This window comes from Callionymus lyra, chromosome 1, assembly GCF_982586985.1.
Source record: "Callionymus lyra chromosome 1, fCalLyr1.hap1.1, whole genome shotgun sequence".
NCBI lineage: Eukaryota > Metazoa > Chordata > Actinopteri > Syngnathiformes > Callionymidae > Callionymus > Callionymus lyra.
In genome coordinates this window covers 44694319-44714709 of record NC_141818.1, presented here as the reverse complement: position 1 = coordinate 44714709, position 20391 = coordinate 44694319, and the positions used below count along the sequence as shown (strand labels likewise).

General features: G+C 41.1%; 1 protein-coding gene across 1 annotated transcript in view; it reads right to left on the bottom strand.

The window, feature by feature from the left end:
- Positions 1-15304: 15304 nt before the first annotated feature.
- LOC148089726 (protein ELFN1-like) overlaps positions 15305-20391 on the bottom strand; it is a 109786-nt gene continuing 104699 nt past the window's right edge. Inside the window, exon 7 of the mRNA XM_087809624.1 lies at positions 15305-20371. Within this exon, the coding sequence (XP_087665750.1) occupies positions 18301-20371 (2071 nt within the window). The 3' untranslated portion in view covers positions 15305-18300. The remainder of the gene's footprint in view (positions 20372-20391) is intronic.

Below are 20391 nucleotides of genomic sequence, written 5' to 3'. Positions count from 1 at the left end.
AGATGTACATCAGCCTCACTAGTCATGTTGAGAGGTTCACATCGGACTTGCATTAACATTCAATATTGATCAAAACAAACGTGTTTGTGGGTACACGAGGGAATATTAAATGATTCGCAAACTTATAAATATGTTCGTATTCACCAAACTGATTATTTGTATTTATTATGACCACATGATTGGGATGTTATGATATTTTACACAAATCAGAAAAATATTATTAAAGGAACCTTGAGCTTGTTTCTATAATGTAACGAATACAATTGTTCGCGACTTATTGAGAGTCACAGAAGTTCTTGTGAAACCATATCCTGTCAATTTTATTAAACTGAAGCTTCAGGTTCAAATGAAAGCAGCTAAAGCCAGTTTCCATTATGTGATCTGATCCATCTTCTTGTTTTTAAATTTGTAAACAAAACGGTTTTATTTTATGAATGGAAAAAGATATGAGTTTTTTGGGGGGTTTTTTTGAGCAGCTGTGGCTCAAATTCTAGTGGATCACAGAAATAATCAGAAAATTTCCAGCATCGTCATCAATACTGGTCGCTTTAAGCTTTAAGTTTTATTCTTGTTAAACTTCATCTCAAGATATTTTAAACAAGCCACTGATCGTCTCTTTAAGTAAAGTAAACGCTATTCAACAGGGTCCGCCTTAAATATAGGTGGATAGTTATAGAAACCAAACATCTCTTAAGAGATGGGGGGAGGAGAGAAGAATGGTATTTTAAGGTGGATTATGGACCTTGATGAAAGGGGCTGAAATCATGGCAATCATTCTTATTGTATTAAGTGATGTATTTTCACAACAGGAGTTCCAGAAAATCAAGGAATAACCTGAACAAATAAAATCGTCTTAAGATGTTTCTTGAAGGAGTCAGTAGATCATCAAACACAGAGATGGTTCCAAAGCTTAGGAGCAACAGTCTGGAAGGATTTCTCTCCTCTGGTCCTAAACCATAGATTCTGATCCACAGACCTCAGAGCCCGAGCTGGGGTGTAAGTCTGGATCGGATCACTGATGGAAGGTCTGACCATGAATAGAACTGAAAGTAAGAACCAGAATTTTAAAGTTGATCCTGAAAGAAACTGGCAGCCAGTGAAGAGTTTTAAGGATCGGAGAAATGTGAGTTCTTCTACTAGAGCAGGTCAGAATTCTCGCTGCAGAGTTTTGTATCAACTGCAGGCGAGACAGATCCTTCTTATGTGTGTGTGTATATATGTATATTTATATAGATATATATATACATATTTATGTGTGTATATATATATATATATAAACAAGTGGTGGCTTTGATATACACTATGTATTTAATTATACAGTGTGATAAAAGCATTGAGAGATGTTTATGTATTGAACTGTACTACATGATTGACAAATATAATTTCCACGCAATGATGAAGTCTTTCAGGATCCCTTTGAAGCAGTGTATAATGCTTGTAAGAAATGGGAAAGTAATCCTGCCAATGTTGGCAAGAGAACTCATTTCCATCCACTTTATTTTTGATTTTCTACCTCCGTGCTTCCCGGTTGCGCAGCTTATTTTTCCCATTCGAAATTATTTCTTCATTTTGTCTGGTCTTCGTGCGCAAGTAAAACACAAAAGGAACCTCACTTGTTTTGCATATTCATAGCTTGAATGAGAGCGTGGGCTGGAAATGGACGGGTTATTACCCGACGGCAAGAAAGACACACTCGGGGTCGCTCACAAATGTTCCACTTAACAAAGGGCAGAAATGGTTCTCTCTTCTCTGTAAAACTTAAACATCTCTATTAATGGCATATTGCACTTTATTGAAGAAGTATGCTGTGGATTTGCATTTGGATCTCGTGAGTAATTCAATCAGAAAAATGCGATAAATATATCCCTGGTGAGTCCGAATAATGATATAGTCGTCTAAGAACGTTCCACATTTTTAAAGAAGTTAGTTTCAGGCAGAGTCGAAAAGAAAGAGAATCTCTGAATATGATTGGAAGGTTGGGTTTTATCGGAATAAAGTGCTTAAAATACTTTTGCAGCTATGCAGAAGCTAAAAATAACACAATAATTTGACAAAAATGGCCGCCGCACAATCAGTCCGGTTCTCATTTCATTCTTCCCGCATTTCGACTCGCAGCGATCAGGCTCCACCAATCTGAGCGTGATTGTCAGCCGCAGACCACAAGGGAGTTTGAGGAGGGGGAGGGAAAAAAAAAGGAGAGCTGTCACTCTTGCCTCTCACATCCTTCCAGCTTGAGTTAGAAAACTCTCCATCTGGTCGTACCTCCACAGGAAGCTCTGAAGGGTTCTGCCTTCCAAAAATCCCAACAGGGACATGAGGCAGCTGTTTAGCCGAACGCCGACTTTTCTTTCTTCTGATTATTCTCACTGAGGCTGTGCAAGATGGAGAGAAGTCTGATGCGTTGAGGGTCAGATTTTGACTTGACTTTCCATTTGTTATTTTCATGAAATCCGCAGCTTTCCCTTTGCAAAGATGTGTAGTTAGTTAGTTTTTTCCGAATAACTTCATGCTAGGGTGGTCACAAGAACATATACTTCAGTACCAATTTAGTACCTGCAAAAAATATTAACAATAGCAGATTTTTGTGGTATCATAAGTGTCAAGTACAAGTGTTCCTGGCGGAATCGGCGGGGGCAGTACCGTATTTTCCGGACTTTAAGTCGCTCCGGAGTAAAAGTCGCACCAGCCATAAAATGCATAGTAAAGAAGGAAAAAACATATATTTTGATTTATTTATTTGATAAAATCCAACACCAAGAACAGACATGTCATCTTGAAAGACAATTTAAAATAAAAATAGAATAGAGGCAACAACAGGCTGAATAATTGTACGTTACGTTACATGACACAACTGAGAACCTGGTATGTTAACATAACATATTAAGAGTTATTCAGATAACACCACAGGCCTAGAGCGCCCTCTTGCGGTTTAGTGTGAAAATAACATGTGAAATGATATACCGGTAATAATGTGTTAATAATTTCACACATAAGTCGCTGCGGAGTATAAGTCGCACCCCCGGACAAACTATGAAAAAAAACTGCGACTTATTGTCCGGAAAATACGGTATATATATATATAAGTGTACTTCTGCACTCATTTGGACAGTGACGGGCCATCAGGGACAGCAAGGCCTTCTCTGCCTAAACATAATCAGAAAATAAATTAAAATTTTAATTAAGAAAATGCAGACGAGTGTGTCGTGGCCATGGAAACCACACAGACTGTAGTGGGAGTGATATTTTGATATAATGCACTGATGTTCATTCGATGATAAACGTCTTATTGACCCATAACAGTTCACGCTCACTGTGGTGTTTAAAGAACCTTAAAGTAGTTTAGATACGAGGCGGATAAATGTGGAATAAATGTTAACCCTTAAAAACCTGCAAACATGTTACATTTTCTCCATGTAAGTTTGTAAAATTAAGGGAAAGAATCACTTCGAACTTCGACAAACACTTGACAGTCCTCATGACTTGTTTCTCAGCCACACAAGGAGCTAAAATCTTTGTAGCAGTCCAGGTCGTGGGCCAGAAAAAAAAAATCTACCAAGCAGGACGTAGGAGTCTGATTGTTATGTTGTCTTTACATTTTTTGAGGCTCAATTTATCTTTGTTTTCTCTGTGTTTGATCTTCATCACCAAACAAAATTCCGTTTGCACTCTTATGGTTGATATCTATAATCTCTGTCTGGTATTTGATCCAAACCATTGACATCTTTGTGGGTCGCCTACATGCTCATCCGACGAGCCACATTAAATGACATGGCTCGCTAGGTTTGGCCCCCAGGCAATGAGTTTGACACTCGTTTAATAAACTATAATAAAGACACTTGAGTCTCTGATTATTGGACTCGTCTTATAATATTGGTTTATACTTTTAAAAACAAATAACGTCTTATTCAAATATAATTGTATTTTTAAGCTCTTTGTGTGCAGAGTTGGAACATCAGGGTTTTCTATCCAGTTGTAAGAAGCACAAGAAGGAATCTGTTAATTTGGATTTTTCTTTAAGCAGTTTATGGGCTGTATTTTTGTAAATCACAGAGGGCAACATCTCTTTACTTCTTTACTTGCATGAGTGATCGATCAGGGTTTGTTTGTCGTTGCATACTAAAGGAACTCAAATCTCTTTCCTGTCTAATGAGTTCTGCGCATTCGTTTGATCCAAGGAAGAGTGACATTTTAGAATTAAGACAGTCAATTTATTAATAACAAAGTATGATTACCAAAGTAGGCCTTACAAGACCTCAAATACAACAGTTAAACAAAGAAATGCAAATTATTCAAATTGTTCAGAAATACCACAGTTCCAGCGCTTGGTCCCGTCTCTGTCAGACATCCTGGCTCACCCAGGTCCTCCCAGAGAGTGGCACTTAATCTTTAGATCGTCTCGTCTTTTAAAGCCCTCAAGACACTCCCATCATAAGTTAAGTTCCCCAAATCTGACTCCATAATGAACAACAGATGTTGTTTGATCTGATCACTAATCTAAACAAAGAATCTCCTGACCTCCTTCACACCTGTTATCTCCAACCAGGTTCGTGGACCATAAATTCTGTGTCTTGATACTTCAAAAGTCGGGAACATCCTTGTCTAAACAATCACGACATTTGTTACCGTGGCTTTATCCTTCCTCCCCCAATACATACAGTATGTTATCTTCACAGTCAGCACTTCTAACAAAATGGCACCAAGGTCCATAAAAGTTAAGACACGGATGGCCAGAGCCCCTGAGCCCTGGACCCCTGCTGTGGGAAGGGAGCTGTCGTAAAACACAATACAGGATGTTTAAGATCTGAACGAGAGATGACATTATCAATGTTTAACAATTGATTACACAAAAGACATACATTCAACTCATCAATGGATACACATATAGGGAAGTAATTTAGAATATGTCTTCAATACGAACAACTAAAAATGAACCAGTCATTTCAGAACAAACTCACTGTTTGTTGCTCAGTAATACAAAATATGTTTCATCATCAGTTTTTTTTTCTGTCCACGATCTCTTCTTCACCTCCCTTTTATCTGCATGTATGCCACCCCAGGCCAGAACCAAAGTTCTGAGTCATTTGAATCCGAAAAACCCCAATTCCAAATAATCTCACCACATGATATTTCAGAAGGAATCCAGCAGACGCGTCCTTATAGTCTTCACAAGACGTCTCCTGAGCGCTAGATTCGCCGCCGCAGTTGTCAGCTTCCATTTCAGGCGACAACATCAACGGAAACACTCTCGTACGCCGGTGTGTCACTCTTCCCAACGCGAGGCTGTGTTTTGCGACTTCAACCAACATCTGAAAGTTTTATAATCAACTGCCAAAAAATGTGACAATGACAAGCTTGAGTTTGTTGTCAGAGCGAGTCGCTGTTCACTGGCGGACTGTGAAAATGTCAGTTTTTGCATTTAAAAGCCCCGTTGGGGAGGATTTTCAAAGTACCTGAGCTCCGCAGCTGCGTCGCCGAAACGACAAAGTGACAAAAATAAAATGTCGGAGCAGGTTGATTGTGATGGATTATTGAAGTTGGACGGATTTCACGCGTCACGCTTTTGATGGTCGCACTGTGCTGGCACAGAGTGATGTCTCAGACCCTCCTGAAGGTGCGCAAGCAAACCAAAAGTGTTTCCATTTATATGAGAGGAAGCTGAGATGAGACCATTTGGAGTGCTGTTGAATAATTGAGCTCAACAGGTTTCACCGCGGGAGGAAGAAGAACAAGTTGAGGCCGACCTTTGAACGGAGTTCCGGTTTAGATGGGATCCCGGGGATTTTGGGAACAAGGTATAAAAAACAATCTTGTTGTGACAATGGTTTATTACAAACTAAAGTTATCGTCATTTCCAAAAACCTTCCTCCTGTTGTGATCCAACAGTTAGTCATGACTACACTGCAGGTTCCTCATAACCTCAAGTGAATATCAGGGTTGTTGACTCTCTTGTCTAATAGTTTTGTTCTTCTGACGTACCATTCTCAAATCTCTGCTTCACCAAGTTTCTACTTGTTTTCCTCAGTGACCTTCTCGGTTGCAGAGTTTGCACTTGAGTTTACAAATTCTATTTAGTACTTCTTGCTTAAGACTTTCAGGACCTCCTACTTCTTGTTTCATGATGATCATATTAGAATGTTCTATGTTTCAAGATATATGAAAAGTCATTATTTTCTCAATAATTCTACACCTACTATGGGTAGTTTATGGTGTTCTTTCCATACCTATTAGTTTATAGTCTTCTTTAGACTTCTTTGGTATGAAGTCTTATCGTCTTAGTTTATAAAGCCAGGCCTCCTACTTCATCCAGTCTTTTTCACCTCCTATAGTTTACAAATCAATACATCACTCTCGATCGTTCAGGCGAGTCAACTCTGTGTTATTAGTAAAAGATTGAGTCACAGAAGTGTCGTATTGGAAAATTTGTTTTTGAAAACTCATTTTTAAGATCTTCATGTTCCTTCTTACTAGTTAATTAAGTAATTTCTACACTACTCGCGTTCGTATTTTTCAGATCTGCTAGTGTATAACATCTTGTCCAGACCTCCTAGTTCATCAAGTCTTGTTCAGACCTCCTAGTTCATCAAGTCTTGTTCAGACCTCCTTGTTCATCAAGTCTTGTTCAGACCTCCTTGTTCATCAAGTCTTGTCCAGACCTCCTTGCTCATCAAGTCTTGTTCAGACCTCCTAGTTCATCAAGTCTTGTTCAGACCTCCTTGTTCATCAAGTCTTGTTCAGACCTCCTAGTTCATCAAGTCTTGTTCAGACCTCCTAGTTCATCAATTCTTGTTCAGACCTCCTAGTTCATCAAGTCTTGTTCAGACCTCCTAGTTCATCAAGTCTTGTTCAGACCTCCTAGTTCATCAAGTCTTGTCCAGACCTCCTTGTTCATCAAGTCTTGTTCAGACCTCCTAGTTCACCAAGTCTTGTTCAGACCTCCTTGTTCATCAAGTCTTGTTCAGACCCCCTAGTTCATCAAGTCTTGTTCAGACCTCCTAGTTCATCAAGTCTTGTTGAGACCTCCTAGTTCATCAAGTCTTGTTCAGACCTCCTAGTTCATCAAGTCTTGTTGAGACCTCCTAGTTCATCAAGTCTTGTCCAGACCTCCTTGTTCATCAAGTCTTGTTCAGACCTCCTAGTTCATCAAGTCTTGTTCAGACCTCCTTGTTCATCAAGTCTTGTCCAGACCTCCTTGTTCATCAAGTCTTGTCCAGACCTCCTAGTTCATCAAGTCTTGTTCAGACCTCCTAGTTCATCAAGTCTTGTCCAGACCTCCTAGTTCATCAAGTCTTGTTCAGACCTCCTAGTTCATCAAGTCTTGTTCAGACCTCCTAGTTCATCAAGTCTTGTTCAGACCTCCTTGTTCATCAAGTCTTGTTCAGACCTCCTAGTTCATCAAGTCTTGTCCAGACCTCCTTATTCATTAAGTCTTGTTCAGACCTCCTAGTTCATCAAGTCTTGTTCAGACCTCCTAGTTCATCAAGTCTTGTTCAGACCTCCTAGTTCATCAAGTCTTGTCCTGACCTCCTTGTTCATTAAGTCTTGTTCAGACCTCCTTGTTCATCAAGTCTTGTCCAGACCTGCTTGTTCATTAAGTCTTGTTCAGACCTCCTAGTTCATCAAGTCTTGTCCTGACCTCCTTGTTCATTAAGTCTTGTTCAGACCTCCTTGTTCATCAAGTCTTGTCCAGACCTCCTTGTTCATTAAGTCTTGTTCAGACCTCCTAGTTCATCAAGTCTTGTCCAGACCTCCTTGTTCATCAAGTCTTGTTCAGACCTCCTAGTTCACCAAGTCTTGTTCAGACCTCCTTGTTCATCAAGTCTTGTCCAGACCTCCTTGCTCATCAAGTCTTGTTCAGACCTCCTAGTTCATCAAGTCTTGTTCAGACCTCCTAGTTCATCAATACTTGTTCAGACCTCCTAGTTCATCAAGACTTGTCCAGACCTCCTAGTTCATCAAGTCTTGTCCAGACCTCCTTGTTCATCAAGTCTTGTTCAGACCTTCTTGTTCATCAAGTCTTGTTCAGACCTCCTTGTTCATCAAGTCTTGTTCAGACCTCCTTGTTCATCAAGTCTTGTTCAGACCTCCTTGTTCATCAAGTCTTGTTCAGACCTCCTTGTTCATCAAGTCTTGTTCAGACCTCCTTGTTCATCAAGTCTTGTTCAGACCTCCTTGTTCATCAAGTCTTGTTCAGACCTCCTTGTTCATCAAGTCTTGTTCAGACCTCCTTGTTCATCAAGTCTTGTTCAGACCTCCTTGTTCATCAAGTCTTGTTCAGACCTCCTTGTTCATCAAGTCTTGTCCAGACCTCCTTGTTCATCAAGTCTTGTTCAGACCTCCTAGTTCATCAAGTCTTGTTCAGACCTCCTTGTTCATCAAGTCTTGTTCAGACCTCCTAGTTCATCAAGTCTTGTTCAGACCTCCTTGTTCATCAAGTCTTGTCCAGACCTCCTTGTTCATCAAGTCTTGTCCAGACCTCCTAGTTCATCAAGTCTTGTTCAGACCTCCTTGTTCATCAAGTCTTGTTCAGACCTCCTTGTTCATCAAGTCTTGTTCAGACCTCCTTGTTCATCAAGTCTTGTTCAGACCTCATTGTTCATCAAGTCTTGTTCAGACCTCCTTGTTCTCTGTTTTACTAGAACGTTTCCATCACATAAGTGAAGTATTGGATAAGTATACTGCTACTCTTCATTTTCAAGGTCTCCATGTTTTCCTTTATTTTCCTTTTTTATCGCATTTACAACAAAATGCAATAAAGTCCTCGCTGTTAAATGCAAATTCACTGCGAGCCACATTATATCAGAGCGACCTGCCGTGTGATCGATGCAACGTGATGAACGACAACCTTTGGAACAAAAGGTGACGCGTTGTATCAGTTCTCAAGTCGTCGTATGAATTTAAAATGTTCTTCAAAATAATGGGTTGGGATGTAAGTGATGGCGCACGCATGCACACAAACACACACCTACACACATCCACCTACACACACATCCACCTACACACACACACACCTACACACACACACACACCTATACACACACACACACCTACACACACACACACACCTATACACACACATCCACCTACACACACACACACCTACACACACACACACACCTATACACACACACACACCTACACACACACACACACCTATACACACACACACACCTACACACACACACACACACACCTATGCACACACACACACACCTATACACACACGCACACATCCACCTACACACCTGCACACACACACCTATACACACCTATACACACCTATACACACACACACACCTACACACGAACACACACGCACACTCACACCTACACACCAATCACACCTACACAAACACACACACATCTACACACCTACACACACAGACACACGCACCTACACACACCCACCTACACACACCCACCTGCACACACACACTCACACCTACACACACACTCACACCTACACACACACCTACACAAACACACACCTACACACACACCCACACACACACACACCTACACACACGCACCTACACAAACAAACACCTACACACATACACCCACCTACACACCTACACACACCCGCCTACACACACCCGCCTACACACCTACACACACCCGCCTACACACCTACACACACCCACCTACACACCTACACACACCCACCTTCACACCTACACACACCCACACTCACCTACACACACACACCCACACACACATCTACACACAGACACACACACACTCAGAGCGACCTGCCGTGTGATCGATGCAACGTGATGGATGAACGACAACCTTTGGAACAAAAGGTGACGCGTTGTATCATTCCTCAAGTCGTCGTATGAATTTAAAATGTTCTTCAAAATAATGGGTTGGGATGTAAGTGATGGCGCACGCACACACAAACACACACCTACACACATCCACCTACACACCTACACACACACACTCACACCTACACACACACCCACACACCTACACAAACACACACCTACACACACACCCACACACACCTACACACATACACACCTACACACACACCCACACACACCCACACACACCCACACACACCTACACACACACACACACGCACCTACACAAACAAACACCTACACAAACAAACACCTATACAAACACACACCTACACACACACACCCACCTACACACACCCGCCTACACACCTACACACACACCCACACACACCTACACACACATCTACACACACACCCACACACACACACACACACACACACACCCACACACATCTACACACAGACACACACACAGGGTCTGGCAGATCGTCAGAGGCGAAGACAGAAGATCAAGGCAGTGCAAATTAAAAGTCGTCTAATTAGCCGAACCGTCACTCGACTCCTGTGACACCACATCGGACACGAACAGACTCGGCGGATGTTTGGAATTACAATCGCAGCGTCCTGAGCTCGGCCATCGCTCAACGTTTAATGAATGTGGACGATCTGTTAATGAAGCAACTCGGCGAAGGTCACTCACAAGTGGCTTGAACTCTGACTGGTAATAAAGCCCTTGGTCTTCATGCAAACTTTAAAGAGTGGGCAGTTTTTTACATTCAACTTTCTTTTTTTTATACTTTCCACCGTTTTAAATATATGTTTTGCCTTGAAACTTTATTTCATAAATTACTTTCTCTTCTTTTCTCTCGTCTTATAACAAATATAACGATTATTTCTGTTGTTTGTCTCTTGCTTATTTAGGTATACACTTATTTTTATTGTTTATTTTAACTTCTTTATTCTCACTGCAGAATTTCAACCTGTTCACGACCAACAATTTTGCTTTCAGAATGAAAACATGTTCATTGCCAGTGTTGGAAACAAAACTGAACAAAACAAATGTAATAAATGATGTAAATTGCATTAAAGTTGCATAAAATAAACATTAAATTGCACTTAAGTTTTGATGTTTAATTGATTTTATTTACATGTTTATTGTTGTAACCTTTGTTGTTGGAGTGTGTTTTATGACTTGTGTGACTGTTCTACCCGTGGGTGGAGAAGATGCGAGGTATTTCCACTGCCTTTACTGGACATGCATAGCAATAATTATGGGATGTAGAGTCGTTACGACTTGCAGTGTCGTATTAATATGAGATTTAAAGTCGTAATAATGTGAGATTATACATTATTAATGTTATGTCTTTTAATATCTAAATTACATGTCATTAAAGATGTAATATTAAGACTTTTTTCTTCTTTTAAGTCGTAATATTCCAAAATGAAAAGTCGTAAATCTATGATTATAGAGTAATATTGCGACTTTGTATCTCGTAATTTTATGTCATTGTATCATGACTTTTAATCTCTTAACAATCCAACTTTAAATGTTGTAATATTATGATTTGTCAATGTGTAACATTGCAATATTAAAAGACATAACTAAGTTTTCATGTTTAATTGATTTTATTTACATGTTTATTGTTGTAACTTCTTGATTCTCACTTCTTTTTCATCCATTTTATATTGAATTTCTTTCTTTTTCTTTTTTTTTAGGTGATAAAAGCTCATCTTTTCTGGGTAAAACCTCATCAATCACCATCACTTGAAGACCTGTTGCGTAGAGGAGTGTGACCGGAACGATCACATGTCTCCTCAGCGCGCCGTGACCTTTTCCTGCTCTACAATGTGCATTATTGATGTGTGTTACTTTCACGGTAATGTGTGAACATACCCACGACAAGAATGTTTCTCGTTTCCACTCGTACATCTCTCATCCTACAAGGACTCGCGAGACGCTCGGAAGGAATCCCACTCGCCTTACATCGCTCCTCCTGGGCCGCAGTCAAAACGGAGAGATCGGCGTTTTTCCTTTTTTTCCAGTGGCGACCAGTGAGCCGCCGCGAGCCGACTTCCTGCTCTTTTGAGCGCGTTTACTAAAGGGCAGAACCTCGCACAGCTACCGACAAGCTTTATGCTGAGGCGGGAACTCCAGGCCGATGCCCTTTCTCTCGTCACCCACGAGGACGAACGACTTCAATCTTTCCTCCACGAGGGAACCTGCGCTGGAAATATCAGGTGTGATTTAAAAGTAAAACCTTAATATCTTGACATTCAACTTGAGGTCAAACACCGTCATGCTGTCACCGAGAAAATGTTTGAGAGCTCCTAAGAAGTTTGCTTTTTTTAAAGTCTTAATATAACTAATTTGAATAATAATAACTGTGTTATTTGTGCACCTCTATGTTAAATTGACGATGTTTTATTCCTTAGACAAAAGTCTCGCCGGTAATGTTGACGACGGTGGCCGATGGAACTGGACGTTCTTACATGAAAATAAAAAGGCATCGGAGTGTGTTTTATGACTTGTGTGACTGTTCTACCCGTGGGTGGAGAAGATGCGAGGTATTTCCACTGCCTTTACTGGACCTGCATAGCAATAATTATGGGATGTAGAGTCGTTACGACTTGCAGTGTCGTAATAATGGGAGATTATACATTATTAATGTTCGGTCTTTTAATATCGAAATTATATGTCATAGTATTGTGACCTTTAATCTAGAAACATTAAAGATGTAATATTAAGATTTTTTCTTCTTTTAAGTCGTAATATTCCAAAATGAAAAGTCGTAAATCTATGATTATAGAGTAATATTGCGACTTTGTATCTCATAATTTTATGTCATTGTATCATGACTTTTAATCTCTTAACAATCCAACTTTAAATGTTGTAATATTATGACTTTTCAATGTGTAATATTGCAATATTAAAAGACATAACTTCAAGATAATAAGAGTAGTAATAATGGGTACTTTAATCTCATATCTTGTCATATTATCACGACTTTTAATCTCTAAATTTAAACGTTACAATAATTGACTTTTAAATTCGTAATACTCGGATATTAAATGTCGTAACCCTATGATTATAAAAGTTGTAATATAAAGACTTTTTTTTCTTTTAAATCGTAATATTCCAAGATTAAAAGTCGTCATTCTCCAATACTAAAAGTTGTAATATCGCGACTTTGTGTTGTGTAAATGTTGCATTTCTCCAGCGTATTCAACACCGAACCTGGAGACGCTGCTGGTTCGACGCTCTGCCTGGTCCGTTGGCTGCCGTCAAATTAAAATCCAGCAAAGCGAGCATCCTAATTCATTTCACCCAGGACACGCTCCAAATGCGTTTTCCCATTCTGTCATGGCATCACTAATTTTCTGTCCTGATTTTTAAAAACCTACTTGAAGTCTTGTCTTTGACAGAGGCCTTCAGTGTTTTTGTCACACTTGTGTTTCCCTGCAGCACTTTTCGGCCGACGACAGCGGTTGGTTTACCGTTTGCCGTTCCGTGGTTGTCAGATTTGGTTAACGGGATTAGCTTCGGCTGCGAGCCCCCTAGATCTCAACCTGTCAGTCTCGACCCACTGGCCAGTTTTAATTATTCCTTAACTTTATTTTGGTAAATACTTTTACGATTGGCTTCGCATTGCGAACCCCAGGGCTTCCCCGACAGTTGGAAATCTGGGTTTAATAAATCTCTTTCGAAAAACTTTCCAAAAGTGTGTAGTGAGAAAACCCGCCAGTAATTGTGTGCTTAGATTGATGGATTGAGGCCTTGATACCGGTGGACGATACAGGAAATGGATCACATGTTTCAGGTAAAGAATAATATAAGTATTTCAAGTTGTTCGGTGGAACCATCGAGACGGAGCAGATTCTGCTCTTTTTAGGAAAACTTGCAGCTGGTCTGTTATACTGGCACCAGATCTTATTCGTTCCGTTAAATTAAAACGTCCTATTGGTGGCGCCATAGAGCCAGTGTCTCCATCAAGCGGTGTCTCGACCACCAATATTATGGAAAGTCTTGTGTCTTCGTGGAGCTTCGGTACTTCTCACCTTGATACACTGGAATACACTCTGAGTCACTTCATAGGACTGACCTGGTCGTAACTCCTTTGACTGTAATTATATTGAGGTTTTGCTGCTCCAGAGGAAAAACCAAAACATATAAAACAATATTCTCAACATAAATTGCGATTGGAGACGATCCCGCCGTTTCTTTATTTGTGAATGTCGTGTAAATGACGCGATGAGCTACACTGGTATTGATAGTTAGTCACATTTTGTGTAATTCTGCATTTAAAAAAGCGCTAACTTTGACATGAACACTAAGTTTTTGCCCAAAATGTATTTTTTAACTCGGAATGTACAGCCTTTAAACATTTTTACAGGAAGTGGTCAGGAATAAACACACACTTCAACATTAGCCCTTTTATCCTGCATTGCTTAGAAGAAGGATCTGTCTCGCCTGCAGTTGATACAAAACTCTGCAGCGAGAATTCTGACCTGCTCTAGTAGAAGAACTCACATTTCTCCGATCCTTAAGTCTTTTCATTGGCTGTCAGTATTTTTCAGGATCAGCTTTAAAATTCTGGTTCTTACTTTCAGATCTATTCATGGTCAGACCTTCCATCAGTGATCTGATCCAGCCTTACACCCCAGCTCGGGCTCTGAGGTCTGTGGATCAGAATCTACTGATGGTTCCTGAACACGCTTCCGTACCAGAGGAGAGAAATCCTTTCTAAGCTTTGAAACGATCTTCCTCTGTGTTTGATGATCTACTGACTCCTTCAAGAAACATCTTCTTCTGTGTTTGTCTTATGTGTCTTGATCTTTTAAAGTATATATTTTAACCGTGTATTGTTTTTGATTGTTAAAGCGCTTTGTGATCCTGGTCCAGAAAGATCTTTACAAATAACCTTTACTTACTTACTATAGACGGATGAGGTTAAGAAGGACTATGATGTTTGCTGAAAACATAGTGGAAGTAATAGTGTAGTGAGAGTAGAGACAAGAGAACGTGCATTTATTTGAGACAGTTGTTGGTGTCTTGATGTTTGTTTGCGATGGTTAATGGAGTTGGAAGAGTCAGAGAGGAAAAAGGTTTATGTTGTCACTGAGGTTTAGAGATAAAATCATGTAAGACAGATTGTTTCGTCACCTAAAAACGAGAGACAATGTAAGTTAAATGATGTTGGAGATGGGAAAAAGGATGAGATCAGTGAGGTTCAAGAGGACATGAGGAGGACAGGACTGAATAGAGGATGATCAAGTTCTCTTGGCACATTCTTATGGGAAACGCAGAAAGACAAAGAAGAGGATCATTTCCTGCATCGTAACCATGCCAACCATCTTCAGGATTATTTTAAAACCACTCAATGTGCTTGGAGAAGTAGAAGCAAACCCTCTTTTTCACTTCAACCGCCATTAAAGCCGGACGTATAATCCCTGGTGTGTTTGAAACTTGCAGCGTGTTGTGTTTCTGAGGAAAGAAGACATTGACAGAAAGGCTATTTTATTGTGCTCATTTAAATTACTCTTGACAGGAAAAAGAAAGAGAAAAAAGCCTCGTAGAGAACTTTCACGCCGGACGCTGGCTTTTTTCGTCGCAGCTCCACAGACTCATCGTCACGTTCCATCGTTTTATTTCAACTTTCTAAACAATTGTCTTGTAAAAAAAAGAACAAAATAAACAGAAACAAGACTTTTTTTTTTCTTCACAGCAGAGGGGAGTCGTAGACGACAGTATCCGGTGTTTTTGCCCAAGCTCTGAGGCTGTTCTTGGTCGTCCCGAAACAGTAGTAGAGCACATCGCTACATTTATAGTGAGAGAATGCTTAAGTGAGGCTCAGCAGTAAAGCGGTTCTAGAAAAGCACAGTCTGAAAGAGAAATATTTTAAGGCTGATTTTTTTTTTTTTTTTTTTTTTCCCCTTCCGTTTTTAAAAGAAGCCACAGTACAAACAGGCCAAGTGCCTTTCGCAACACAAAATATTTTATTGTCAATACAACTTTGACTGAGCTTTAATACCTTGAGCATTCTGACATTGTCTAGACTTTCCATCTATACATCGTTTAAGTCCGATACAGAGCTTCCACTGATCCAGTTTTTCTCATGAGAGTCGAGGCACTCACTTCAGCTGGATTCTTACGCTGCACAACACCTTACAAATGTATAATATCTTTAGTTACTGTAGTTCTTATTAAGAGTTCAAGGTTATGTACAATACGTCTTGAACATAAAATCAACGTTTTCCCCTCAATTTATCAAATAAAGTCACAAAAATACTTTTTGTTTAAACTTCTGGAAATGAGAAAATATTATCTGGTTTATTATTTTCTCCTGAAGAACTGAGATTTTCCTCAGAACGTCTTGTTCAACCTTCCATCTAATATGTTGATATATTCTCTTGTTTTTGTTTGGTAATGGTTCTTCTTCTGGAATTGTAGTGACAGTAAAAAGGAGGATGAGTAAGGAGAGGTGAAGAGAACCAGTGTTTGGCGTTGATGGTCTAAAGTAAAGGACAGAGATGTAGATGGAGGTGCAGGAGTGTTAAGGTGCAAGACTTTCTATCTTTGATTATTTTCATGTTTTATTCCATAATAATAGATGTTCACAGTGAGAGCGTGAACACATCAAGCCCAGAAGAAATGTTGTGTTACACTTGTGTATCTCTGAGATCTTGTGCAGCATCATCCAACTGAACTGAACGTTCTTGACTCGGTATCACTGTCGAATCAAACCACACTTCTTCGTTCCTCCCACACACAAACCATGTTTCACCTCTCGGATGCTGAAACGCCGTCTGATCCTTTACCCACCGCAGAATTGTTGAACGACAATTCTCTTATTTTTTTTGCAATCTGAAACCCAGAGGAGAACCTCTAGAACATGGGTGTCAAACTCATTCTGGATCCTGGATCACTTTAGGCCCAAAGAACGATATTTTTTGACCATATATTTTGGTCACAAACTGAATATCTTTTATCTTTGAAGTCATTTCACATGCTGGGCAAAATCTTGAGAAGTTTTTCTTTTTTTTTTCTCAATGAGGTGAGAAGCAAACACGCTTACCCAAGATTTCCAGGCTGTTCAAAAAAATAAAAATAATCCGGAGACTGGAATTCATGAAACTTTCCTATAATACAGTCTCTGCCCTTTTCGTGGCTCCCTGGTAAATTGAGTTTGATGACCCTGCTCTAGAAGGATCTTCATCAATGAAAGACGCAGTTTGAAACTGCTGGTACATTAGAAACCGATTCTCAAAAAGTTACATTCATCAGTGTGATGCTGTGTGTGTGTGTACTCACACACAGGGGGGGTGGGGTGGGGTTAAGAATATGTTTGTTAACACAGTACTTTGGTCTCAGAAGTGATTGAAGGGAGCAGTGAACTTGTGGCAGATCGTCTTGTGCAAATCAACAGAGTAAAAGAATCCTCCACGGGGACGAAAAAAGCAAAAAGATGAGTTGAGATAACACAGTGGAGCTACAGTATATCGAGTTTCTCCTGCTTGTCTTCGAAAAGGATTTATTTGAAAAGTGCTGATTTGTTTCCCTCAGTGGGAACTGAGGACATTCATTAGACACATCTGATTTCTTAAAACAAATTTCAAAATCTCTCAACCATTTTTTTCCCCCTCGATTCTGGTCTCTGAAAAGTCTTGTAAGATTTCAAAAAAGCAGTTGTACAAAGAAAATAAGTTGCCTATATGTTGCAAATATATAACTTCTTTCGACTGTACAACGATTTCCTTCATGTACCACCAGGAGAAATCATGGGCTCCTCTGAGGCTCAGCAGCCAAAAAACCAGATCATCTCGGGAGAAAGGAAAAAAGTTCCGTCCTTCAGTCCGTTTCTGTTCATTTCTCGACTGAGAGTCAAACACAGTCACATGACAGCCATGCCATATTGAAACAAGATTATTAATGAGGGAAATAGTAATAATATGAATAGCAGTAAAGATAAGAATAATTCAGAGTTATAACAACAAAGTCTACTTTTTTTTTCTTCGAATTTCATATACAAAAACAGTTTGGAGGGTACACAGTCTACTCTTCCTCACTTGATTTGGCACATTGAAGTCGATCTGGTAAGAGGTATCTACTTATGTTCAGCACAGCAAAATGAGACCGTTGCCTGGCGACCCATCCTGAGCTTTAACTTTCATTCCGATCGTTAGGTTCTCGAGTTGCCTTGAATTTGAACGCCATGAATCCTTTAGCAAACTTATTGTTCTGCCATCGCTGGGATCAGGATGGGTTGCACCGTGAAATTCAAGGATCTTCTTCTTACCGTTTTACTTAAAAACGTATTAAAAATAGCTACATTAGTTGAGCTATGTTTTTCGTTACATTACAAAAAAATCTCATATCTTGTTTTTCTTTTTTTTGTTTACAGTTTGGTCCTCCATCAGATTTCAGGAGAAAAGGCTTGTTTAGATTTGTATATTTACAAGTCTGTCTGTTGGTGGTTGAAAGTCTATGAACTTCCCTTTAAGCCTTTTGTTGAGCGGAAACACCCTTCCAGTAGTCAAGAATGTCATGGAGGTCCTCATCCTTGGCAAACTGAACCTTCTGTCGCAGAGCGTGCCCTGCTGCCACGTATCCTTCATCCTCCATGGACGACTGTCGGTGTCTCTTTCGATGCAGTTTGAACCGTTCCCAAAGGCCCAAAGTTGGGGTGCAAAGTAGCCCTTCGTCCTCTTCGTCTTCTTCCGGGCTGGAACAGTAGCTGAGGTTGTGGTACTGGGGCGAAAGTTGATAGTGGGGCGAGAACTGGGAGTAGGCCAGTTCCCTCTGTTTTACCTGCCTGCTGAGAGTCAAAGGATCTAAAACTGACGGCTTCCGGGCACTAGAGTGATGGTGCAGCTCTTGTAGCATCTGAGGATGGTGCTGCAGATCCTGGAGATGCTGCTGAGAACCTGGGTAAGAGTGACGGTGTTCGTTGTACTGGCGTATTCTCTGGGCTTCGGCCCGTAGAATGGCCGCGGCGGGGTTGACCGCGCGAATGGGCTCGCCTCCTCCATCTTCTCGTTCTCCTCTCTTTCCCGGTGATGACCGATCAATGTAGCGAGTCTCCGAAGAGTGGTAGCCACCCTCGGATCTGAAAGAGCGAGGACTGCGAGCTGACCCCGGTGACGATGACGTGCTGGGCCTTTTCGAGGTTTGAGGAGCCTCCATGCTGTGGTGTCGCTGCAGTGAATGATGATAACTTCTCCCTCGCTCTCCTCTGCCGCCTTTATACACCGGCGAGAGAAACTCACTACTTCTTTCCCTGCGATCCCCTTGCTCCGACAGAAGGACCAGTTGTGGTTCCTCTGTGGAGACTGCGCCGCCGCCTGCAGAAGAAGGCGATTTCATCCCCTGTTGAAAGGAGGTGGACTCCGATTTGAGGGCGTCTATGCAGTTGTTGATGATCTGGTTGACTTTATCAACCTCCTTTGCAATGGTCGAGATCTCGGCGACTGATCCTTGGGCGTTACCCGGCGGGGACATCTCTCGTTCACGTTCCCTCTCTATCGCAGACCCACGTACCTCCATGTAGTTGAGTTTGGCGGGTTTGTGTGCTGGTGTTTCCAACACCTCCTGCAGCTGGTATGGGTCGATTTCTTCCCCCTGAGGCAGGTAGGGCATCCTGTTTAGACTCTCCCCTCCTCTGAGCTTCTGAGAAACCGATCCACCTGCTCCTCCCTCCAAATCCTCATCTCCACCGTACTTGAGCTCTATCAGGGTCTTCTGAATTCTACTCATCTTTCTCTCCTTTTCTTCCATTATCCTTTTTCTCCTCAGACAATGAACCACGAGGCCCAGGAAGAGCAGCATGCCGAACAAACAGCCCAGGATAGTCATGATGTAGTGCGTGGCTGAGGATTGGTTCGCTATCTTCTCCGCTCCAGGCCGGCGTCCGGTGGGGATGGTAAGACAGGTGTGATTGAAACGCAACGAGTTTCGTATGGAGGCGACACAATAAGTGTATTCCGTGTTTGGTTTAAGATTCTTCAGTTCAATTTCTTCCTTCACTTCCTTCAGTGTCTGTATGTCCGTGAAGAAGCTGTTGTTGTAGAGCACCAGGATGTACATCTTCCTGTAAGGGTTTGGGATCTGGACAGTGATTAGTGCTTTGTTGTGTATCATCTGCTTGAGGGTCATGATGGGATTGGGGTCAGGGTAGATGAGATTCGGGTCAACGATTTCGTCGATAGGAGTCCCGGACGCGCAGTCGTCGAGGCCACAGGGAGATGCGAAGTCCGGTGCCGCCGTGGAGGAATCTATAAGTCTGTTGATGTAGAACGACGTCGAGTTGCCGTCTTCGGTGCACACGAGACTCAACACGTGCAGAGCGTTATGTTGGGATGGTATTCTGAGATTTTGGCTGAGGAGGTTGTACCCGGAGAAACCTTGCGGGGCGTTGCATACCATTTTCTCGCTAGTCCTATTGGGGAAGGTGGAAAGCCAACGAAGAAAGCCCAGGAGCTCACAAGAGCAGTTGAAAGGGTTGGTGTAGAGTTCACATGTGGTCAGTTTAGAGAGTCCAGAGAACAAGCTGCCGTCCAACACTTGGATCCTGAAAAAACATGTTTGAAG